Source organism: Lagenorhynchus albirostris, chromosome 5, assembly GCF_949774975.1.
Source record: "Lagenorhynchus albirostris chromosome 5, mLagAlb1.1, whole genome shotgun sequence".
Lineage (NCBI taxonomy): Eukaryota > Metazoa > Chordata > Mammalia > Artiodactyla > Delphinidae > Lagenorhynchus > Lagenorhynchus albirostris.
The window spans coordinates 15,720,119-15,746,673 of record NC_083099.1 but is presented as its reverse complement, the minus strand read 5'-3'; the positions used below and the strand labels follow the sequence as shown (position 1 = coordinate 15,746,673).

General features: G+C 36.8%; 1 protein-coding gene across 2 annotated transcripts; it reads left to right on the top strand.

Annotated features, from left to right (window-relative positions):
- Nucleotides 1–2,380: 2,380 nt before the first annotated feature.
- SUCNR1 (succinate receptor 1) lies at nt 2,381–15,833 on the top strand. 2 transcript variants are annotated; one of them, XM_060149130.1, is made up of 2 exons: nt 2,381–2,472; nt 14,091–15,833. In XM_060149130.1, exons 1-2 carry the CDS (start codon nt 2,470–2,472, stop codon nt 15,075–15,077), a joined length of 990 nt encoding a protein of 329 aa, XP_060005113.1. In that variant the 5' UTR covers nt 2,381–2,469; the 3' UTR covers nt 15,078–15,833. The 2 variants fall into 2 exon arrangements, 1 of the variants encoding a protein (XP_060005113.1); XR_009540536.1 differs by lacking the exon at nt 14,091–15,833 and adding an exon at nt 11,695–11,819 and having other exon boundaries at nt 2,443–2,472.
- Nucleotides 15,834–26,555: the final 10,722 nt, after the last annotated feature.

Sequence of the window (26,555 nt, the reverse complement as noted above, 5' to 3'; positions counted from 1 at the left end):
CAGAATTACTCTAGTTTTTGCAATGAGAGCTCCCTGAAGCAATGGGACTGTTGGTGAAGTAAGACTTGGGAGGGAAGCAAGGCTACCAGATCTGCTGTGAGAAAGGAGAAGCAGAGACCAGATTTCATCTTAGCGGTCCAGAGTGAGATAGTGGTGAGGATGTGGGGAGAAGAAAGAGGAAGTTCTGGGGAACTCCCACTATCCCACAAAGAGGGAATCACCCTTGCCTCCCATCAGAATGGTGGCAGAAACCTGTAAACTATATCCATTTATCTTGGTCATTTGGTTGGGGGTCCATGTTAATTTGTTTAAAATTAGTAAGGCTGGCACTGGTCATTCAAATGCTTTGCTTTTTGCACTTTTAAAGTTGTAGACAAAGAATAGTTTTTAGTCTTCCTTCTAAAGGTAGAAAAGAGTTGCATTTCTGAAAAATAGTTGTCATTAATTTTTTTTAAAATAAATTTATTTATTTATTTTTGGCTCCATTGGGACTTCGTTTCTGTGTGCGGACTTTTTCTAGTTGTGGCGAGCAGGGGCTACCCTTTGTTGTGGTGCGCAAGCTTCTCATTGTGGTGGCTTCTCTTGTTGCAGAGCATGGGCTCTAGGTGCTCAGGCTTCAGTAGTTGTGGCACGCGGGCTCAGTAGTTGTGGCTCAAGGGCTCTAGAGCTCAGGCTCAGTAGTTGTGGTGCACGGGCTTAATTGCTCCACGGGCATGTGGGATCTTCCAGGACCAGGGCCCGAACCTGTGTCCCCTGCATTGGCAGGTGGATTCTGAACCACTGTGCCACCAGGGAAGTCCCAGTTGTCATTAATTTTTTTTTTTTTTTTTTTTGCAGTATGTGGGCCTCTCACAGTTGTGGCCTCTCCCGTTGCGGGGCACAGGCTCCGGACGCGCAGGCTCAGTGGCCACGGCTCACGGGCCCAGCCGCTCCGCGGCACGTGGGATCTTCCCGGACCGGGGCACGAACCTGTGTCCCCTGCATCGGCAGGCGGACTCTCAACCACTGCGCCACCAGGGAAGCCCCCTGCCATTAATCTTTGATCTTTGATTCAATCTGTGGTGTACATCAAAAGTATTGTCATTCTGTATTGGAGGCAATCAAGAATTAGAGCAGGTTTGAATCAAAATACATAGGTTTAGCTCAGGTCCCTCTCCTTACTGATTCTGTGATCTCGAGAAAGTTAATTAACCTCTCTGAGCCTCAGTGTTTTTTAATCTGTAAAGTGAGAAAATTTTAGAAATAATAAACAACCTCAGAGGATCTTTATAAGTATTCAATACATAAAGGTGCTTAGTGCAATACCTGGCACATCACAAGAATTCAACAAATTATAGAGACATTATTTCATATAAATATGCATTTATGAGTATACTTGTATTTCATGTATATATATACTTTTAAGTATATAATATAGGTAAATAAATACATATGTGTGTATACTTATAAAATATATTTTTTAGGTTTCTGAGTTTTGAGTTCTTGTATATCAGAGAAAGGGAAATACTTGGCTAGGAGGACTGGCTGCAATAATTTCTTTTGGGGCTTCTGTCTGTCACTGCCAATTGAACATTCAACTTTTATGGCATTCATATTAAATTACTACTGCCTGCACAATTAGGAACTTTTTCAGCATCATCCCAATGCTTCAAATCAAGCAGACTGAGTGTTTACTTGAGTATAAATCTAATATAATCCTCAGAAAAAGCCAGGTGTGTTTCCTGTTTGAAGTGGTGGTTATGTGTTTCCAGGTGTTATGCAGAGCATTGATTGGGATGCATAAATTGTCTTCTATTGAGGTTATCTTACTTAACTGCCACCTCTCTCCCTAATCCCTAGCTACCTGATGTATTTTTTTATATGTCTCTTGTTTTTAATCACTGAAAATAAAATGGGAAATACCTTAAGCTCTAGTATCCCTTTTGATAGTACACTGACAGCATATATTCAGCTTTGCCTCCAAAATTTCAGTTTTATAGTTCCCTCAAATTTGTTGAAAACAGCTGTTTAGCTATTATATGCCCAATACAGAATTTGCCAAAATTTGCGAATTTGAAAAATGAAGAAAAAAGAGAAGCAATTGTAAACCCAACACAAACAGTGCTTTACCTTTTCTTATTATTTAAATATGCAAATGAACATGGAAATAATGAGTGTTTCTCTGTTGTTTTACTAGTGAATGGAATAATTTCAACAGCAGTCTTTTTAAAACCTATATGTGAAATGTGTTTCCCATGAAATGAGTCATTTGTTTTGTGTCTAAACTTCTCAGGAAATTCGCTTACATGAACATCTGACTTGGAGGCTTGACTGAAGAAATTTCTCCTGGACTTTTGAATTATTAATCTTGGCTGCATGATATGCAAATCAGTCTGCACTAACTACGGCCAGCAGCACAGCACTGGGTCAGAAGCTGTGTCAAGTGGCTGGTAAAGAATTTCTGTCAAGGGATCAGGGCCTTCTGACACAATGGTAAGCTCTGATGCAACTCATGTTGTCAAGTATATAAAGTAATGCTAGACCTCCCAATAGTTAAGGGTTTCTTTTAAAAGTGTCCTGTGAACAATTAAGGTTTTAAGTAATGTTTAAATGAACTGTCTGAACTGTCATTTGTAAGTACATGTAGAACAGCAAAAGAAAGGAAGTCATAGTTGTTTCCTCATTTATTTTTTACCAAATTTTGTCTTGTTTTAATTGCCAAATACTAAATTTATTTTATTATTATTTTAATAAAATAATTTATTTTATTAATTTTATTTTATTAATAAATATTAAATTTATTGTATTAAATTTAATACTAAATTTATTTTATTACCAAATACTAAATTTATTTTATTAAGTACTAAATTTACTTTATAATTTATTTTATAAATTTTATTAAATTAATTTTATTAAATTTATTTTATTTACTAATGTCTTGGTAACTGATATTTCAACAAAAAGAGTAATTGGATTTACTTAAATACATATAACTACTTATAGAATGTAATTTAAAGTTTCTAAATCAGATGAAAGAATCTAGTCTATAATATTTGCATGTTCAGAAAATAATGTGTTAGAGGAAATTTTAAGACATTCCAGAACTGAAATTTAGCATTTATGTTTGTAAAAATTACATTATTCAAGAATATATATAGTTCACCAAGGAAAAAAAGAAAATTGCAGAAACTATTGCTATTACACCTTTCAGAACTTTTAATAATTGGTGAAGTACTTTTAAAGAACTTCATTAACACACAAGTTGATACCATACTATCACTTTTTAATATCTTGATTTCTGGTGTAATTTTTGGAATATATAAAAATATATTAAAAATGAAGTCATCAATATTAAATGATTGTATATTTTAGTGTAAATATTTTCATTCAGTTTATCAATGAAAAATTAATTTGTTTATAAATTACTCATTGCTATATAAACTTGTAGTTAAGAATTAAAATTTTATAAATGTTCTTTGTTTAATTGTGATGATTAAGAAAAAGCAGTTTAAAAGCTAACAGACTATCAAACATATTTTTAAAGTTAAGTTTTAAAAATGTTCATTTTTAAAAGGCTGAATACAATTAAAGTGAAAGAAACATTATTCCTAAATTAAAAATGAGAACTACTGATCTGCTTATGTAAGTAAGTTGAATATTATTTATAGTTTAATACCTCTAACAGGTTTGGATATATTTTTATAAATATAATTAAAGAATTCACTTTAATTGCCAATATCTAAAGGAAAAAAACTGTTAAAAATAATTAATCCAAATCAGCTATAACCTATTTATTATGATTTCTATTTCCTAAAAATTAAAAATATAACCACTACAAAGCAGGAGAGAAATATTAATTTTTCATGAGAGAAGTTCCTCTTCAACAGGAATTTTGGTTAAAGGACTAGCTTACTTCATCAATTTGTAGAATTGTGATGGCCACACTAAAAACACATGCAGCTACAAATATCATCCAATTTGAAATCTAAAAACTGTGGGTCCTGGTGAGGTTAAATTGGTTTGCAAATATTAGACAACCTTACCTTTATAAAACCACAAATTACTAATATTGGACTTAGAAAAATTATTTTAAGAATGAAATAAATGTATCAAAAAAGCAGATTATAAAACATCATAAAGAGTATAATATCATTTTTGTAAAGATAAATTCAAGTATATATCAAAGTGTAGGAGGGTATCCAAATATTAAGAATGGTTGGTTATAGAAATTTTTGATTTTTTTTTTTTTTTTTTTGCCTATCTGCTTTTTCTGAGTGAGTGTTACATAATAACAGGTGTTTTTAGAAGTTATTCTTTAAAAAATGAATGAAGCAACCACTCGAAGCAGGACAATGGTTAGTCATTCACTTCCCTTATTCTAGTTGTGGTGTTCTTTATCCCTGCTACCTCCCTTAATCTCTCAATCCCAGTGGATGGCTCAAAAGCAGAAGAATTCTCTGTGGCATCAACATGGCCCCTACCTGCCCGAGTGGTAGCTATTGGTAATCTGGCTTCTAGTTATACAAGTCTTCATGGATGTATTTTTCTTCTATGGCAGACAAAGCTTTAGGCTACACATAAGTTACTGACATAAGTCAGTACATTTAAGAACTGACTAGGCAGAAAGATAAGAATTATGACTAGAAAAGGAGGAAATACGAAAATAAAACAAGTAAGTTTCTTGTCATAATGAGACTTCCTATTGTCTTAATATTCATTTGAGTGTGTGCATCAGAGTTTTGAGTATTCCCAAAATAGAGTTGCCTAGAACTGAGCCTTGAGAAACTCCAATATTTACAACTTGGGCAAAGAAGGATTAGACCATAAAAGAGTCTACCGAGAGAGGAAGGAGGACAAGGAGATTGCCATGTCATAGAAGGCAAGGAAGGGAGAACTTCCAGAAATTGTGGAATGGGAAGTTGCTGGGAATAGAGTAAAAAATAATATTGAAAAATTACCAGTGAACTAGAAACTAAAGCCTATTATTATTTTTTAAAAGACCATTGGCCTTCAGCTGTATTCCTAAGAATTTTTAATATTATACATGCTGATCTGCAGAAAAAAATAGGAAGTCCAGATAAACCAAAAGGAGAAAGGACACAATAAAAATTATCTGGAATCTCATCACTAGGGATAAAAGTATTAATACTTTGGTACATGTCCTAAGCTTTCTAAGGTTTATGAATTTCAGATGTAAATTTCTAATTTTTTGGTTAATTTTAATTTATTTATTTATTTATTTTTTTCTTTTAAAAAATTTTATTATCTATGCTCTGGAGGTTATTTACATCCATTGTAGCTGTATGGTGGGAATTTTGTACATAACGGTGAGCTACTGTGCATTCCCAGCTCTGCATTCAGTGATGTCACATCGGTAGCTTGAAATCAGTCATGGTGAGAGTATTTATACCATGCGAATTGGCAAACTCTATTAATCAATGCTTCTTTCCACACCCCACCCCCTGAGGGAGGCTTTGTTAAACATTTAGCAGCACACCCCTGACTGTAACCCTTGAGACTTATTGTTTTTTGTTTGTTTGTTTTTGATTTGCGGTACTCGGGCCTCTCACTGTTGTGGCCTCTCCCGTTGCGGAGCAACAGGCTCTGGACGCGCAGGCTCAGCGGCCATGGCTCACGGGCGCAGCCGCTCCGCGGCATGTGGGATCTTCCCGGACCGGGGCACGAACCCGTGTCCTCTGCATCGGCAGGCGGACTCTCAACCACTGCGCCACCAGGGAAGCCCGGTTAATTTTAATTTAAAAAATTGATCTTAGAAGATATATATATCAAATTTTACCTTCTACAACAATATGTCTAAATCACAGCTATCACTACTCCAGTTGCCAGTTTTGAATATTTGTCATACTATATGCAGCATCATCTTTCATAGGGAAATAGAGCAAGGAGCTTAATTTGGTGGATTTACTACTTATCTGACCTTGGAGGAAACATTTATAAAGATGTTTTGTAAACAGTCAAGTGTTTATATTCCTCTTTCCACTGAGCAAGCATTTACAGACCATCTACTTACCTGGTAGTCACTGTACCAGGTGTAAAAGGTAAACTGTGAGTAAGATAAAGTTGTGAGTAATGCTAAGAGCAAGATAAGTATACAATGTGGCGGTGAGGGGGTGCTAATTAGACTAGGGAGTCAGAGATCCCATCTTGGGAAACCCACACTGACACTGAGGTCTGAAAGAATTGTAGATGTAAGACAGAGTATGTGATGGAGCAAGGATCATAGGGGGAATATGTCAGAGAAAAATTCAATGAACTGAACATTAGGAAAGTTGTCTGTGCATTCAAAGAGCAGGAAGAAAGATGAGAAAGGAGGAGAATAATACCAGGTGAGGCTGAAGTGGAGTCCAGGAGCCAGACCATGCAGGCCTTGAAGTCTCATTAAAAATTTTGGACTTTATTCCTTAGAGAGTAAAAAATTATTGAAACGTTTTGGTTGAGTAGAGTAATATGATTGGAATTTTGATTGTAGTTTTTTTTAAGATTGTTTAGCTATCATGTTGAAGGTAGATTAAAAGAGGGCCAGAGAAGATGTGAGGAGACCATGGAAGGATATGGTATAGTCCAAGATGATAGTAGCCTGGATTAGAATGGTGATGAAGGAGATGGAGCAATAGTGGTGAATTGGAGAAATATCCAGACATTATAGTCAACGAGACATGGATAGTTTAGTTGTTATTGGAGGTGAGCAACAGATGACTTCAAGGATGTTGCTTGGATATCTGAGGTGACCACCTGGGTAAATGGTGTGGCCATTCACTGAGTTAGGTGGAGGTACAGCAAGACTGAGAAGGAAGTTGGAGAGCTTATATAGGATTTCTGGAGGTAGAGGTACTTCTGAGAGATCAATCCGTGGTAATAAGTATAAACCAGTAGAGCTTATAAGACAGGTCTGTGCTGGGATAAACATTGAGAGGTTGATATGTGGATGGTCATTAAAGAGAGAAAGTGGATGAGATCATCCGGGCAGAGCCTAGATAAAGAAGGAGTTCAATACTGATCCATTAGAGATATACATTAGAGATCACTTTTTGTGTCGTACATTCTCTGGGTTTGGATGATGCATAATGACAAGTATCCACCATTCCAGCATCATACAAAATAGCTTCACTGCCCTAAAAATCCTTTGTGCTCCACCTAATCATCCTTCCCTCCCTCCCCCTAAACCCCTGGTAACCCCTGATCTTTTTATTATCCTTATAGTTTTACGTTTTCCAGAATGTCAAAGAGTTGGAATCACAGAATGTAACCTTTACAGATTGGCTTCTTTCACTTGGTAATATGCATTTAAGGTTCCTCCACATCTTTTCATGGCTTGCTAGCTCATTTCTAGAAATTCGGCCACCACATGGCCTCTGAGGTCTCTCCCCACTAATCCATTCTGCTCTCAGACTAATCTTAAAATACCACTTTCATCACCACCTAGTGGTTCCCTGTTGCCTGTCTCAGCAAGTCTAAACAATTGGCTTCACTTTTTATGATCTTTTTATTTATTTATATATTTATTTATTTATTAAGCTCTTTATTGGAGTATAATTGCTTTACAATGGTGTGTTAGTTTCTGCTTTATAACAACGAGAATCAGCTATACATATACATATATCCCCATATCTCCTCCCTCTTGCGTCTCCCTCCCACCCTCCCTATCCCACCCCAGGTGGTCATAAAGCACTGAGCTGATCTCCCTGTGCTATGCAGCTGCTTCCCACTAGCTACCTGTTTTACATTTGGTAGTATATAGAATTCCGTGCAACTCTATCTCTTCGTCCCAGCTTACCCTTTCTCCTCTCTGTGTCCTCAAGTCCATTCTCTACGTCTGCGTCTTTATTCCTGTCCTGCAACCTTGTCTTGTTCCTGATCTCAGTGGAAATGGTATCAGTATTTCCCATTGAGAATGATGTTGGCTGTGGGTTTGTCACATATGCCCTTTATTATGTTGAGGAAAGTTCCCTCTATGCCTACTTTCTGGAGGGTTTTTATCATAAATGGTGTTGAATTTTGTCAAAAGATTTTTCTGCATCTATTGAGATTATCATATGGTTTTTCTCCTTCAATTTATTAATATGGTGTATCACATTGATTGATTTGCCTATATTGAAGAATCCTTACATTCTTGGGATACACCCCACTTGATCATGGTGTATGATCCTTTTAATGTGCTGCTGGATTCTGTTTGCTAGTATTTTATTGAGGATTTTTGCATCTATATTCATCAGTGATATTGGTCTGTAGCTTTCTTTCTTTGTGACATCTTTGTCTGGTTTTGGTATCAGGGTGATGGTGGTCTTGTAGAATGAGTTTGGGAGTGTTCCTCCCTCTACTATATTTTGGAAGAGTTTGAGAAGGATAGGTGTTAGCTCTTCTCTAAATGTTTAATAGAATTTGCCTGTGAAGCCATCTGGTCCTGAGCTTTTTTTTTGTTGGAAGATTTTTAGTCACAGTCGCAATTTCAGTGCTTGTGATTGGTCTGTTTATATTTTCTATTTCTTTCTGCTTCAGTCTCAGATGGTTGTGCTTTTCTAAGAATTTGTCCATTTCTTCCAGGTTGTTGATTGTATTGGCATATAGTTGCTTGTAGTAATCTCTCATGATCCTTTGTATTTCTGCAGTGTCAGTTGTTACTTCTTTTCATTTCTAATTTTATTGATTTGAGTCTTCTCCCTTTTTTTCTTGATGAGTCTGGCTAATGGTTTATCAATTTTGTTTATCTTCTCAAAAAACCAGCTTTTAGATTTATTAATCACTGCTATTTTTTCCTTCATTTCTTTTTCATTTATTTCTGATGTGATCTTTATGATTTCTTTCCTTCTGCTAACTTAGGGGTTTTTTGTTCTTCTTTCTCTAATTGCTTTAGGTGTAAATTTAGGTTGTTTATTTGAGATGTTTCTTGTTTCTTGAGGTGGGATTGTACTGCCATAAACTTCCCTCTTAGAACTGCTTTTGCTGCATCCTGTAGGTTTTAGGTTGTCTTGTTTTCACTGTCAATTTTTTCTAGGTATTTTTTGATTTCTCCAGTGATGTCTTGGTTATTAAGTAGTGTATTGTTTAGCCTCCATGTGTTTGTATGTTTTACAGATTTTTTCCTGTAATTGAAATCTCGTCTCATGGTGTTGTGGTCGGAAAAGATACTTGATACGATTTCAATTTTCTTAAATTTACCAAGGCTTGATTTGTGACCCAAGATATGATCTATCCTGGAAAATGGTCCATGAACACCTGAGAAGAAAGTGTATTCTGTTGTTTTGGATGGAATGTCCTATAACTATCAATTAACTCCACCTTGTTTAATATATCATTTAAAGCTTGTGTTTCCATATTTATGTTCACTTTGGATGATCTGTCCATTGGTGAATGTGGGGTGTTAAAGTCCCCTACTATGATTGTGTTACTGTCGATTTCCCCTTTTACGGCTGTTAGCATTTGCCTTATGTATTGAGGTGCTCCTATTGAGTGCCTAAATATTTACCATTGTTATATCTTCTTGGATTGATTCCTTGATCATTATGTAGTGTCCTTCTCTGTCTCTTGTAATAGTCTTTATTTTAAAGTCTATTTAGCCTGATATGAGAATTGCTACTCCAGCTTTCTTTTGATGTCCATTTGCATGGAATATCTTTTAAAAGCCCTTCACTTTCAGTCTGTATGTGTCCCTAGGTCTGAAGTGGGTCTCTTGTAGACAGCATATATATGGGTCTAGGTTTTGTATCCATTCAGCTAGTCTATGTCTTTTGGTTGTAGAGCTTAATCCATTTACATTTAGGTAATTATCAATGTGTATGTTCCAATTACCATTTTCTTAATTGTTTTGGGTTTGTTATTGTAGGTCTTTTCCTTCTCTTGTGTTTCCTGCCTAGAGAAGTTCCTTTAGCATTTGTTGTGAAGCTGGTTTGGTGATGCTGAATTCTCTTAGCTTTTGTTTGTCTGTAAAGATTTTAATTTCTCCATCAAATCTGAATGAGATCCTTGCTGGGTAGAGTAATTTTGGTTGTATATTTTTCCCTCTCATTACTTTAAATATGTCCTGCCACTCCCTTCTGGCTTACAGAGTTTCTGCTGAAAGATCAGCTGTTAACCTTATGGGGATTCCCTTGTGTGTTATTTGTTGTTTTTCCCTTGCTGCTTTTAATATGTTTTCTTTGTAATTTTTGACAGTTTGATTAATATGTGTCTTGGAGTATTTCTCCTTGGATTTATCCTGTATGAGACTCTCTGTGCTTCCTGGACTTATTTCCTTTCCCATACTAGGGAAGTTTTCAACTATAATCTCTTCAAATATTTTCTCAGTCCCTTTCTTTTTCTCCTCTTCTTCTGGGACCCCTATAATTCAAATGTTGGTGCATTTAATGTTGTCCCAGAGGGAAGGGCACGGATGTGGGGCGGGCCTGCAGCGGCAGAGGCCTGCATGACGTTGCAGCAGCCTGAGGCTCACCGTGCGTTCTCCTGCGGAAGTTGTCCCTGGATCCCGGGACCCTGGCAGTGGTGGGCTGCACAGGCTCCCCGGAGGGGAGGTGTGGATAGTGACCTGTGCTCGCACACAGGCTTCTTGGTGGTGGCAGCAGAAGCCTTAGCATCTCATGCCTGTCTCTGGGGTCTGCGCTGATAGCCGCCGCTCGCACCTTTCTCTGGAACTTGTTTAGGCGGTGCTCTGAATGCCCTCTCCTCGCGCACCCCAAAACAATGGTCTCTTGCCTCTTCGGCAGCTCCAGACCTTTTCCCGGACTCCCTCCCAGCTAGCCGTGGTGCACTGGCCCCCTTCAGGCTGTGTTCATGCAGCCAACCCCAGTCCTATCCCTGGGATCCGACCTCTGAAGCCCGAGCCTCAGCTCCCAGCCCCGCACGCCCTGGCGGGTGAGCAGACAAGCTTCTCGGGCTGGTGAGTGCCGGTCGGCACCGATCCTCTGTGTGGGAATCTCTCCGCTTTGCCCTCTGCACCACTGTTGCTGCGCTCTCTTCCACAGCTCCGAAGCTTCCCCCCTCCGCCACCCGCAGTCTCCACCCGCGAAGGGCCTTCTAGTGCGTGGAAACCTTTCCTCCTTCACAGCTCCCTCCCACTGGTGCAGGTCCCGTCCCTATTCTTTTGTCTCTGTTTATTATTTTTTCTTTTGCCCTACCCAGGTACGTGGGGAGTTTCTTGCCTTTTGGGAGGTCTGAGGTCTTCTGCCAGCGTTCAGTAGGTGTTCTGTAGGAGGTGTTCCACGTGTAGACGTATTTCTGATGTATTTATGGGGAGGAAGGTGATCACTACGTCTTACTCTTCCACCATCTTGAAGGTCTCCTATGTCTTGTTTTTAAGACTGACAGGATGAGAGTGTCTAAATACTGATCAAAAGGATGCAGTTGAGGTGGAGAAGCTGAAGAGACAGTAAAGAGACAAGACAGATAACGTGTAGGAATCTTGAGAATTTGGGAATGAGTTGGATCTGGAGTAAGCCCAGAGGAATAGATATTCTCTGTTGTCACAGGAAGGAAGGAGGAGAGGACAGTAACGGAGGAAGGAACCAAAGAGTGGACACCCAGTGGACGGGCTCTGTCTCAGGGATTTGTAGGCAAAACTCATCCATGATGAGTAGGACAGAGGTTTAAAAAAATTGGAAAGGTATGACAATTAAAAATGTAATAAGTCGCGGGCAATGTGAGAGAGCAGTAGAATCACATAACCTCAAACACAGAGTGAAACCAATTTGCTTGGTTCTTCAGCATCGTTCAATGTGTCTGCTGCCTGAGGAAGTTCTGATCTAGCTTCTTCTAGTGTTGGACTTTGTGGCAGGTTGCCATGGAAAGCCTTGAGGAGAGGAATTTAGAGGAATCTCAGAGGAATTTAGGATGTTTTAAAGTAAGTGATTAAAAATAACTTATCAAAATATTGCATTTATCATATCTACAATTCCATGAATTATTTTTGTAAATAAAACACTCTCAAAGTAGCAGCGATCTTGGGAACTCCCTAGCAGTCCAGTGGTTAGGACTCGGTGCTTTCACCTCAGGGGAGCTCGGATCAATCCCTGGTTGAGGAACTAAGATTCCGGAAGCCTCGTGGCACAGCCAAAAAAAAAAAAAAAAAAAAAAAGTAGCAGGGATCTTCAACTGAAATAAAACATTTGAATTTGACAAAAATCAATAAAAGTTCTCCAGATGCCTTCATTACAGAAAATTCTGCTCAATGTTTGCATGCGTCCCAGAAGAGGCAGTTCAGATGCATTTGTTCTTATTTTGCTCTATTTACCAAAATACTATACTAAGAGCATCATTTGATTGCAACTAACACTCCGAGGCCTATTTGATAGGAAATTTTTAGAAAATTTTATTTTCAACCTTGCTTTTTTCTTACTAGAAATAAGTAGGATTTAATATTTCAAAATGGCAATCCAGTACATTTTTAAGAAATTCAATTCTTTAAATAGTCTATCCGACCACAAATAATCTTGCCTCTTTAAAGAGAGAAAGTGGCAGGTGAGCAAGACTTTTGAAGTTTGAATGAATCAGATTGCTTATTTTCATGGCCCCTATTCAGAAGGGGCTATGATTGTGGTCTATTACTAAATGTATGACCTTTCAAGACTCAGTGACTTTGTGTATAAACTGAAAGTAATAACAATCCCCAGTCCTTTATGTCACTGTATTAAATGAGATAATCCTCGGAAAGTGGTGAGCACAGTGCCTAGTACACTATAAGCTTTCAGTAAATAGTGGCCACTGGTATTATTATTACTAATATTTTCAGCTTCATATTTTAAATTTTTAAAATCATGTTTTAACACTGGAGTTGTACAGATTCTATTAAATGTTAAGAATACTATTTTGAGCACTATATTTGTTGCTAGGTCTGCCATAACAAAATGTTTTGGACTGGGTGGCTTAAACAACAGAAACTTATTTTCTCACAGTTCTAGAGGCTAGAAATCCGAGATCAAGGTGTCGGCAGGTTTGGTTTCTCTTGAGGCCTCTTTCTTTGGCTTGCAGGTGGCTGTCTTCTGACTATGTCCTCACATGGCCTTTCCTCTATGTGCATGCATCCCTGCCGTCTCTTTCTCATCATATATGGACACAAATATATATGATCTCATGTAACCTTAATTACTTCTTTTAAGGTCCAGCTCCAAATATGGTTAAATTCTGAGGTACTGGGCTTTGGGGCCTCACCATAGGAATTTGTGGGGAGCACAATCCATCCCATAACAAGCATGCTGAAGTATGTAGTGAAAGATCACTGCGTGTGGTGCAATAAGCTGAAGGTCAAATTCTGGCTCTGGCATTTGGTGACCTGTGATTAGTAATTTAATTCTTCAACCCAGGTTGTTCTCATGTCTAGTAGGATGGAAGTGGGATTGAGATAAATGGATTCTTCTGAAAATTAGAGATAATATTTGTGATGTGCTGGGCATATAACGTCAATAAATATGTTGTCTTGTTGCAAAAAATTTTTAAAAACTGGCGTTGTGTTTTATAAACTTAAAACAAGCATAATCCTTTGTCAATATGAAAACATAATCAAAGCTATTAATATTGCAAGACTAGAGTTATAAGAATCCCTGTTTCCTCTTCTAGGTTATGGTTCAATTAAATTTAACTCAGAGGATTTGTTGAACAACTGTGATATGCTAGGGACCACAGTCAATCCTGAAGACACATTGAATTCGACTCTTCACTTACTTCACTGCACTTTCTCTTGGCCTCCTTGTGTTTGTCAAGTCCTCTATGCATGTTTCCACGTCTGGGCCTTTGCATGTGCTTTTCTTTATGTTTGATACTCTTTATCATTACCTGATATGCACTTATTTGATTATTTCCTGATTTTTCCCGAGAGTATAAATTATTTGAGATGAGGAGCTTTGTTTTACTCATGGCTGTCATCCCATGTCTAGCACATAGTTCAAAGGAACTCAATAAATATTTGTTGAAATAATATATTAGTGATATATATATACATGATTATGTTTGTATACATATGCACTCCTTACTAATGTAACCAACTCTCTGCAGTTCAACTTTTAAGTGTTATTTGATGATGATGTTGATGCTGCTGAAGTTCTGCAGTTTTATCTTCAGTCGTAGTCTAGTGATTCATCCTTATATTTTCTCTCTCTCTTCTTTAGGCATGGAATGCAACTTGTGAAAACTGGCAGGCAGTGGAGGCTGCTCTGGAAAAGTACTACCTTTCCATTTTTTACGGGTTTGAGTTTATTGTAGGAATCCTTGGGAATACTGCTGTTGTTTTCGGCTACCTCTTCTGCCTGAAGAACTGGAACAGCAGTAACATCTATCTCTTTAATCTCTCTATCTGTGACTTGGCTTTTTTGTGTACCCTCCCCATGCTGATGAGACAATATGCCCAGGGAAAATGGACATATGGGGATGTGCTCTGCATAAGCAACCGATATGTACTTCATGCTAACCTCTACACCAGCATTCTTTTCCTCACTTTTATCAGCATTGATCGATACATGCTCATGAAGTATCCGTTCCGGGAACACTTCCTACAAAAGAAAAAGTTTGCTGTTTTAATCTCTTCGGCCATTTGGGGTTTAGTAACCTTAGAGCTCCTGCCCATACTTTCTCTTATAAATCCTGTTGTAGCTTCCAAACACACCAACTGTACTGATTATGCAAGTTCTGGAGACCCCAGTAACGTCCTCATTTACAGCATATGTCTAACCTTCTTGGGGTTCCTCATTCCTCTTTTTGTGATGTGCTTCTTTTATTTCAAGATTGGTGTCTTCCTGAAGCATAGGAGCAGGCAGCTCTCTACTGCTTTGCCCCTTGAGAAGCCTCTCACCTTAGTCATCATGGCAGTTGTGATCTTCTCCGTGCTTTTTACTCCCTATCACATCATGCGAAACGTGAGGATTGCTTCACGCTGGGGGATCTGGAAGCAGACCCCATGCACTAAGGCCACCATCAACTCCTTGTACATTGTGACTCGGCCGTTGGCCTTTCTGAACAGTGTCATCAACCCTGTCTTCTATTTCTTTATGGGAGATCATTTCAGGGAGATGCTGATGGATAAACTGAGATATCTCTTCAAGTTCCTTACATCCTTCAGAAGAGCTCACGGACTAACATTTTCATTCAGGGAAAACTGAGGTGCTTGTGTAACAGATTGTTTTACACAAGCAGCTATAGGCCAGTTAGCGTTTGATAACTCACAGACGTAAATCAGAGAGGGTCACAGATTTGACCCTGTTTTAAAGGCATGTTGGACCCAGGGTGTGTGAAAAGGAGAGGATGGGAAGTATTTATTGGTTTCTTGACCTAAGCATTGAAAGGAGTCGGACTAGCACCGTCTAATGTTTGAGCACGTAAGTCCAAAATTCTAGGTGTTATAAGACCTTCTCAATCAGTGTACAAGGAACAGAAGCTGGATGAAGCAGCAAGTTGCCTGTGTTTAATCACTGGTCAGATTGTAAAAAAGACAATTTTGTTGGCACCATTCTGTATGTTATTCATACAATCTTATAACTTTGTGTGAGAACCAAGTAATAGAAGATTGGTCATATGCTATTAAATATTGTTGCTAGAAGTGCTCTTGAGCATATTTAGAGTAAACAGTAACAACATGAGTAGAAAGCAATATAACGAGTTCAAGGATGCCTATATTTCTTTATATTGATCATGAATTGGGGTCAAGTTGTAATTTTAAGCCCTTTTTTATTGTATGGTTTTTAGTGAAAAGAATCCTATAAAATAAAAAAAGCTGGTTTAATAAAGAGAGCGATATGAGACGGTTTAATAAAGAGAGAGACATATTTGAGCTTGGATCTCAGGAGACTTGGGTATAAATGATTTTATGCGAACGCTAGAGAGAGATACCAAGGATAACTGCAAAAATTCCAAAGTCATAGAACAAAGCACCTACCAGGAAACCCAAAGCAAGACAAAACAAAACAAAACAAAAGTGAGCACACTGTTTTTATAATGAGTGTGCCATCTGGCATTTTATGATCACAATTTGATTGTCAGTGCATGGAAATATATTAAGTTCATTAGCCTTCCTGATCTTGATTAAGTAGTAAACTTTAAAATATATTAATAACATAAAACCAGCAAGTAAGAGGAAATGAAATGGTAAGACCAAAATTTGTTGGGTTATTTTCCCTTTCAGAAGGAAAAAAAAATCACGGTTTTTCCACCTCCCCACACACACTTTTTTTTTTTTTTGGTAAGCAATGGGATCATTTACAAGGACAACTTTATCTTGAGAAAGTGACTCACATCTTCAATGAGACATTTCCATAGAACATTACCTAAGACCATTGGAGGGAATGTTCTAAACAAAATGCACTATATGAACTTGCAGAATATATGGAACATTTATGTATATATCAATATAGATTATCTCAGGAGGGCTACTTAGACACCATTCCATGCCACAAAACAAATTTAGGGGAAAAAAATGAGTGCTGCATTAGCTATCTGAAGTCAAAAAGTATCACATAATAACTCACTTATTGCATGTAATAAAATGTGTGCATGGCTACATGTGTATGCTCTTTTCCTTGAGGCCATTAGCTGTAATGTGAAGGATAAAATAAGCATTATGAGAGCAAAGACATAAAATTCCATTGTCCTTCCTGTTTTGAGATACTCTGGTAATATTATATTCTGACATTCCAAAAACCCAAAATATTCCCATTGAAATACTGTAAAAACACATTACCCACAAAGGATTTGTTTTCCTACCTAACATTAGGCTTTAAAATATTTTTTCATGCTTTGTCTTTATTATTAATATTTTTAAAATGTCAATGTAATTTTACAACTGCCTGATAGTTAATCTTCTGAATTTTTTCATCAGAAAAGGCTGCAGAAAGGGTCTTAGGAAAGAAATATTTGCTTACCTGAAAATATTAGCAGATAAGCTTAGCAACATATAATTTAATTGCAATTTGTATTTTATGCATTGGTTTTCATTTGGAAAGATGAAATTCAATTTGCCTCACACCTATGCCAAGAAGTGGCAGGGGTAGACTCTTTTTAATAGTACAGTGAAATATTTTGTGAAACTATAAGCTCTTACATATATCTTTTAACCAAAATGTTAAGTAATTTTATAGCACATTTATCTTTTGTTTTGCTCAAATCTGTCATGTGGTAACTTAATCCTTAACAGACTAAAGAGACCTGCACTGAAATTATAAGAGCCACTCCATTTGCCTTTTGTACTAGGTGATTATAATCACAAACAATAAATAATGGAAATCCTTTTGCATTTGTGGTTTTCAAAGGAAATACTGTTGGATTTTTGTATCTTGTCTTTTATTGGCTCCCTAGTATCTTTGGAATCATGTCTAAACTACTCGGTCCAGCATTTTTCAGTCTGGACCCACCTATTCTTTGCACATTCTCTCTCGTTGCTTTTGTCACAAATTATACCCTCCAGCCAAAGATAGCTACTTCATTTCATTATATTTAGAACTTTCTTTACTGGGTACACCTGGATGCTCATGCTTGTTTTTTCATGCCCACATATAAAAAAAAATCTAAGCCTTTATTAAGATCCATCTTATCTGTCATGTCATCTTAAAGCCTTACTTTTAGATCTTCTCCTCCCAAAATCTGGAAATAAATCTGCCTACCTCTAGGGCTTCAGACTACTTTTGAGTACTGTTTTTATAAAACACATTATTTTCGGCCTTATATTATAGTTGTTCAGATTCAAGTCAACTCTTAGGTCTGCTAATGGAAAAACCATATGTAACTTTTTAATTTAATTTTTGTTGTCTTCATAGCACCGAACAAGGTACATTTTAAACGATTCTTCATTATGAATGAATATCTTATAGAACAAATTTGAATTCAATGCTCCTTTTAAGGGTGCATATCAAGCTATTTTCTGTCATCACTACTTTTATAATGAATGCTATTTTATATGAAGGATAGAGTGTCTACACACAAATACATGTGCCAGCCGCCATTGCCCTGTTCCTTATATTTTCCTCTATAGTTTTTAGCATAGTTTTAATGAATGCTTAAGATCTGTGCCTGCTAGTTCCAAATCTGGGTCATGCTGAAGTTGGTCTCCATTGATTGCCTTTTCTCTTTAAGTTCTTTAAGTATGGGTGACAATTTCCTGTTTCTTCCCATCTAATAAATTTAACTATTCTCTGAGCACTGTGAATAACACCTTGTGGAGACTCTGGATTCTGTTACGTTTCATTGAAAAGTACTGATATTTTGTTTCATGGCTGAACTCAAACTCTAAACTCTGCAATCTCAGTTCAGCTATTTTAGCCAGCTTAGAAACTAAGCTGTTTAGAATCTACCCAGCACATCCATAATTCAGAGGTCAGCTAGAGACTTGAGCAGAGTTTATACACAAGATGTATATAAACTCGTCTGTAGGATCTTCCCCCACTTACTTTCCAGATGCTGAGTTCATCCTGAACCTGTCCTTTGCTTTCTCACGCCAGATAGACACAACAGGTTTCTTTCTGGATTTTAATAACCCTGCGTTGCCTGACAAGGACCTGCACCCACGCCACAAGCTGTTTAAAAAGAAAGATCTTCACACACTTAACCTTGGAATATCATGCTATTTTGAAACTTGAGTGATATAATATCCATTGGTGACAGTGGTTGTTCCCAGATGCCAGATCTAAGTGGAAGTACTCATCAAGAGCACAGTGGTTAGTCAGATCTCTTGGGTTCAGCAATCCAAGCAGGATGCCATGAAAAAGGATCTGCAACAGAAGAGGAGAAGGAAACATGAGCATGGGTATAAATGAGACATATTCCAGGGACCTTACAAAAATACATACCTGGGCAGGATTTTAGACATACTGAGTAGGTAGAGTACAATCAAGAAAAAGCATTATTATTTTATGATTCTATTTGCACTCCCAAATTGGTGGACCTGGAGAAAGTCTTGGCATACATATACAAATTTTCTATATAGAGAGATAAATATATACATATTTAATACATGTAACAGGAAAGTAAACTCATGACATCAATCATGCAATCACTTAGTTCCTATGAGACATTTTCTCATTAAACTTTGTCTATACCAGGAGACTGATGAGACTTAAACTGAAATGTGCCTTGGATGCTAAACACATTTAAAATAAAAATAAAAATCATATTATGTATTATGTAAACAGGTAGAATCATGTGGCAGCTTGCCACTTGTATAAAAAAATACTTATTCAACAAATATTTCCAGTGTTTGCCAGAAATTTTGTCGTTGGTTAAGCTATGAATAACAAATATTTCTTGCCTTCAATTAGGTCCTGGTCTTATAAGGAAAACAGACACATAAACAGACAGGAATAAGTACAGGGCAAAAATAGAGATGTGCCCAAAGTGCTAAAAGTGCATGGAATCATTCTGTCACAGTAGGTTGGGGAATGATTTGGGGGTGTCACCAATCCTGCTGAGGGCTGCCATGTGGAGGGGGGTGGGTGTGGGGAGGGCAACAGAAGGGGTGAGGCATAAAGGCATATGCCTGGAAGGTAGACATTTGCAGGCAAACCCCATGAGGGATCAATTCTTGTCTAAGTGTGCATTTTTAGATGAGACAGTAGTGTCTTTCAGTAGTGTCAGTAGTGTCTTTCTGGAAGTAGAGAAACCATACATGTATGCAAAGCTGTTCAGCTTGCAATGCAGTGTACATGGAACCATTCAAGAGCTCTCCAACTAGGACTTTTCCTAAAAGGGTTATTTTAGGGAGGCTTAAACAAAGACAGAAAATAAAATTTACTAAACAGTTAAATTATTAATTTGACATACTTTTTCCTGCTCTCTTTCTTTCACTGCTCTACCAGCTTTGTCACTCTTACCCCAGCCTCCTCTTTCTTCAATATTGGTCTTCTCAGCTCCCTCTTCTTTTTCACTCTTTCCCTCCAGAAAATTTCATTGATTTATGTCTTATCTCTGAGCTTAAATTGATTCCTGTGCCACCTCTACAGGGAAATTTGATTTTATCTTCAAATCTTATTTCAAGATTTTATAAATACCCTGTCAATAAAGAGACATATTTTAGAAATACTGGTATCATATTAATTATGGCATCAAATAATTAAATCAATGAGATGGAGTGTCACAATTTATCTGTTTATAGCAATGTTTCTCAAGATACATAAAAAGAGGATTGAGATCAACATTACCTGCAAATCTCTCAAAATATATTTTTTTTAATTTGTGAAAAATTTCATGCCCCTTCTGAGGTAAAAGAATCGCTTTGAATGTCTGTTCATTCTCAGAGAACCTCCAGTGTGCAGCCTCAAAATGTTAATACAACAGTATAGAAATATCTACCCCAGTATCAATTATAGAAAGCAACCTCATTTTGTAACTATGGTTTCCTTTATAGAGATCACAGATAAAATATTCAGTATGCAGCACACATCATTTTTTGATTTATCAGTCTAGGTGCAATTATCAGTAAAATTTATATTGCTTAGAAATAGTTTCTAATCTTTTTACTAATTATTGTTTATAATTACTTACAAAAAGGAGGAATTTTGTTTTGGTCTTGTCACTAACTACCCAGAGCTTTAGTACCCATTACTCTATTTCTGAGTCACATAGTTCAAAACAGTTATTGGGAAACCCCATGATTTAATTTAGACAGCGTTTAAATGTTTTAAAATATTGTTAAATCAGTCTGACACAAATAAATCAATTAAATAAAATAAATAAATAAAAGACCATACCCAGTACCACGGTTTACTAATATTTTCAAGGTTGTGGGCAGGCAAGGGGCATAAGCAAAGCAGGGAATGCTCTGGAACATTGAGAGCACCTCCCCAGGTCCTTCCTTCTCCCAGTGGAAAAGCCCTCTGACCCAAAGTATTGGATAAGGTATCTAAGAAAGTTTGTAAGGCACTTTAGATTGCCATACATAGATGTTGTGTGTCCTAGATAGTTATAGCATATGTTACATTTCACAGGAAGCCATGCTTCATAAAGCCAGATTCTAGCTTTATTCATCAATATGTCAATCCTAAACCATGGGAATTCTGCTAAAAAATATTCCATAGATAAGCACTCTCTTATGAATAGCATTAGTCTATTTTCCAGGAGGCCCAATCACCATGTTTACAAAATTAGACCAGGTCGTCGCTAGCCTTTTTCTTTCCTAGGTGACTCTCCACTTACCAGAACAGGAGAGAATGAATCATAGGCATCTGTTTGAAATCTTTTCTTCCCAATCCCTGCTAGGTGATTTGAAAAGGAGTTGTGGAGTGCCCTGACTGTTGTTTTCAAATTCGGTTCCAGTACATTCCTGTTTAGTCAGTTACAGTTTGTAAATATCACCAAACCTTTGTTCAGTTATCAATAGTATAAACTTTTCATACTCAAATCACATATGGAATCAAGTAAGAGTCAAAAATCTAATTTATTTTCAAATCAGCATTACTTAAATAATTTCTACTGCACAAAATACTTCTGAGTAATTTTTTAATTTGTTAGAACATTGCACTATTTTATGATTGCTTTTATTGTTGTTTAAGGACTTATGATACAGACTCAATGAGTTGGGAAGAAATATCAGTTCTAAATGTTTGCCTATTAATTAAGAAAAGCACTATTCAGTTCTAAATGTTTGCCTAGTAATTAGGAAAAGCGCTTAAAAATTTTTTTCATCTGTTTTTTCACATGATTGGAAGGTATAGTGAGCTTTTGTAGAGTAATGAAGATGAAGCTGATAAAAGGATACCTAAAGGGCTTATGTAACCTTCAAATATATTGTAAGTGATAAATATCTTGAAATCTAGATAAATAAAATGAAGAGCTAAATAACCTCAATAACATCATATCATTAAGCAAAAGTGTGAAGTGTTAGGACAATCTTGGAAACAGAATAAAAGTTTGTAAATTTGGCAGTAATTTGGTTATGTAGAGTATGGGTAAGAAAAGGGGTTTAGAACTTTATTTTTTATTGCATCCAGTAACTGTGATATGTTGAAAAGACAAATGATCATTCATTTTGCTGAATCACTGAATAATCACTAAATAGGTGATTGTAGATATATTCTGTTTATAGAATTGAAATCGTTTTCTTGGGAAACATCAGTCATTTATATTTTTAGCATGTGTTACTCAAAAGTTTTTCAGAAAGAATAAACATACTTGGTTTGTTATCTGGCCTTTCACAATTCAGAATTACTTCATTTTTAAGAAATCCTACTTCCCTAAGATGGTACTTAAAACTATTTATATACCTAAGTATGCTTAGCAAATATTTGTTCATGATTCTATGGCCTACAAATAATGGCAAAAGACATCGAGTATTTGTTTTTTAATTATTCTGAAATTTTTAACTCTTTATGTCGGAACAAAAACAACACTAAAATGAACTCCCAATGTTCCTGTCACGTAGCTACAATGTTTATCAACTTATGGAAGACCCTGTTTTATAAGTACCCTCACCTTTATCATATTGAAGTAAATGCCAGGCATCATATCATTTAATCCATAAATGTTAATATTTATCTCTAAAAGATAAAAACTTATTTTTAAAAGTTATAAGTATATCGTAGAATGGGTTACTGATCTCATGTTTTCACTCCTACTTTATTATAGAATTACCCATTTATGACCTTTACCATGTGGCTTTACAGTTCCACCTCTGTGGACAGAGTTTGTGTCCTCACCTGTAGATGTTGAAGTTGGCCATGAAAATAGCTTGAAATGTTAGTGCTCATGACACCAGCAAAGACTGCATAGTGCTGTGTGATTAAGTCTGACCTCTGTGCTCCTGTCATCTGTCTCTAAAAAAACATGAGATCTAGGGAGACTGAGAAACTCATGGGACACATTTGAACACAAGCCCCATAGCCTGAGGCAGAACTGTCCAGACAATGCACAAATATTGGGGAAAGAGAAAGAAATATGTGTTGAAATTTGAGATTTAGATATAATTATTGCATCTAAAATTATTTAACAGTATTTTTTTTACTATCATTGAATATCAAATATCCAGTTTTAAAATTTCCAATTCTGTCAAAAAATGTGATATATATCATAAAGTGTATAATGTATACATATACACAATAAGTGTATAATGTGTATATGTGTGTGTATACACACATATATATACACACGTATGTATATATATATAATATAGTATATGTGTGTAAAACAAATTCTTTTTTACTTTTAAAATTAAAATTACACATTGTAATTGATTAATGTCTCTAAAATCTGTAGGCATCTTCTCTGTATCTTTTATTTTATTATAATTTATTTGTTGAATAAATTAGGTTACTCATTCTGTAGATTTTCCTGTGGTCTGCATCTTGCCGACTACAACCTGTGACTGCCATTTAACGTGTTCCTCTGATTACTGAGTTTCTTATAAATTGGATTTTGAATCTGGAGCCTTAATCAGTTTGCTGCTCATTTTTACTTGGATGCTTTTGCAAGACTACTTCATAAATGCTGTTTTGTTCTTTCATCAAGAGGTCTGGTTCTCTCTATACTGTGATGATAGAGGCCACTGATCATGAATGAATACATTCACTAATTGTTTGGAGAATTGAAATATGGTGATATCTAAGTCTAATATTCTTTCTTTACTTATTAACTACAACACTTCTATAAAGAGGCGCATTACACATCTACTATATGGCTACCCAGGAGTAGCCAAATACATATAGAAGAGAAAGGATAAATGCTTGTTCTTTTCCTTTATTTACCAGTTTTAAAAATAATAAGCTGGTTTCCTAGCATCCTCCAATATTGAGCTATAAGCTTTTTTTAAGCTATTATTAGGAACTCATAGATTTAAACTATGTGATATGTTTAAATTTATTATAGTTATATCCTTGTTTATGGCCAAATTGTCCCTTATTTGACCACTGAGAAATTCCTCAAGTGGGCTCCTGAGTACTTTTGGTATGATTTTTTTTTTTTAAGATTTTTTGTTTTTGATGTGGACCATTTTTGGGAAGTCTTTATTGAATTTTTTACCACATTGCTTCTGTTTTAATTTTTTGGCCATGAGGCATGTGGGATCTTAGCTCCTCAACCAGGGATCGAACCCGCACCCCCTGCATTTGAAGGTGAAGTCCTAACCACTGGACCACCAGGGAAGTCCTGGTATGATTTTTTTTATGTCTTTGATAGTTTCCTTGCTATTTGGTATGCTCATCTTGCACATTTCGTACCAATAGAATCAGCCATTTTCCCAAGGAACTCTCATTATTTTTAGTGAGACATAATATTTCAACTGAGCGCTAATTGTGTATTTCTTCTAGGTTGCTTATTTTTTCAGAAATTTTCAGTGGACAATATTTTTAAGGTAAAATATTAAAAAAATGTTTAAGATAAAATACTTCATGAGTTTATACTGTCTTCTTTCTCCCATGCCACGAATCCTGATTCTTAATAACATGATAAACTTAAATATCATATAATTTTCTTTTTTTCCAGCTTATACACAAGTCCCAGATTGTCAATATCAATACTACCACAAATAGTATGATTTCTAAAATCATTTTAAGATATACATTTTACTTTGTTGTTATTTTTGTCCTTAAAATATACCTACTAAAGATGTATAATCTATTACTACATTTTAATGTCAGTTTTGGAATAGTTTCTCTCAGCATAGTTATATCAACAACTGGATACACTTTTAGGTTCATTCTTTGCATTTTAGTATAAGCATATATGGTAAATAGTCTCCAAAGATGGCCTCCATCAGTTCTTTTCTTACTTGACAAATGTGGTACTCTCCTCTTGAGAGGTGGAATTTATTTCCCCACACCCTGAATCTGGGTTGGTCTTGTGATGCTTTGACCAGCAAAGGTGATTTCCTGGAAATTCTGAGCCCCAGACTTAAGAGAACTGACAGCCTCTGCTTTCTGCTTTCTTCTTGTAACTCAGCCATAAGGCTTGAGGAGGTTCAAGAAGTCTTGATGATAGACCCATCTGGAGAAGGTCAAGACCTCTGCTGAGAGTCTCAGCTAAGGCCCCTGCAAATGGCAAGCAACTATGTGAATGGAGCCATTTTGGACTCTCCGTCTCTTCCAGCACCCCAGCTCTAGAGCCTGTTCTTCCCTGTTTTTTTGTAAAGTAAATTTTAAAATTGTCATATACTTCCTGAGATCTCCTGGCTTTGCCCTCTGACCCACCCATTCCTTTTATAAGGAATCTTCTCTTTCCTTTATTCCCATTGACACTGTCCTCAATTTGGATTTGATGTCCAGAAGTTTCCCATCAGAGTAGGACTTTATCCTAGAAGACAGCTTCAGTTGATCAATTAAAAAAAAAAATTCATAGGACCATGAATTGTGCCAGCAACCCCACACCTGACTGTGGACCACTTGTGCTATATGTTATATCAGAGAGACTTGGATAGTAATAGTTTTGCTACTTAACAGCTATGTGAATTTGCACAAGTTTCTTAGTATCACTAAATCTCAGTTTGCTTTTCTACAAAATGAGGAAAATAATGGTCTTTTGGGCACTTCCCTGATGACGCAGTGGTTAAGAATCCACCTGACAATGCAGGGGACAGGGGTTTGATCCCCGGCCCGGGAAGATCCCACATGCTACGGAGCATCAAAGCCCCCGTGCCTAGAGCCTGTGCTCTGCAACAAGAGAAGCCACCGCAATGAGAAGCCCGCTCACTGCAATGAAGAGTAGCCCCTGATCACCACAGCTAAAGAAAGCCCGCGTGCAGCAACGAAGACTCAACGCAGCCAATAAATAAATAAATAAATAAATGCCTTTTGCCCCATAGAATTATTGTAATGGAGACAGTGCACGATGCACCTAATGCACTTAACACAGTGAATGACACATAATGAGCACTCTGCAACTTTCACAAAATGTATTAATTAGAAGTGATTTCAAATGTCTCTATGACATTTTAGTCTTAAAATCTAAGATTAGGGCTTCCCTGGTGGTGCAGCGGTTGAGAGTCCGCCTGCTGATGCAGGGGACACGGGTTCGTGCCCCGGTCCGGGAAGATCCCACATGCCTCGGAGTGGCTGGGCCCGTGAGCCATGGTCGCTGAGCCTGCGCGTCCGAAGCCTGTGCTCCGCAACGGGAGAGGCCACAACAGTGAGAGGCCCGCGTACCGCAAAAAAAAAAAAAATCTAAGATTAAACCACACCTAGGAACAGTACGAAAAACGAAAGTAATTATTTTTCTTTCTTCACATGTTGACACATTGAACACTTTCATCAAAGAAGGCCAAGAATAGCAGGAGAAACATTCTATGTAAAACAATAATTATCAATGTAGTTATTGTTATCATTGAGCACCTATGTTGTGTCTAGTATTATGCATACACTCACATTTAATCCCTAATGCAATTTTTAAGTTAGGTATTACCACTTCCATCTCTCTGAGGCATTAAAGAGGGATCTAATAAACTTCCCAGGTTAAGCACATGGAAATTTGATGTCCACCCAATATGACTCCAAAGGATTCCATGCTGTTCTTATACAAGCAACAGTGGAAGGAACTTAGCTTCAAGAAAAGGGAAACTCAGCCTAACACGGGGGAAAGGAATAGACACGGATGCTATTCACAAATATTTGAATAATTTTCACAAGGAAGAGAAACTATATTTAGTCTGTGATGCTTTCTAGGGCTGGACTTGT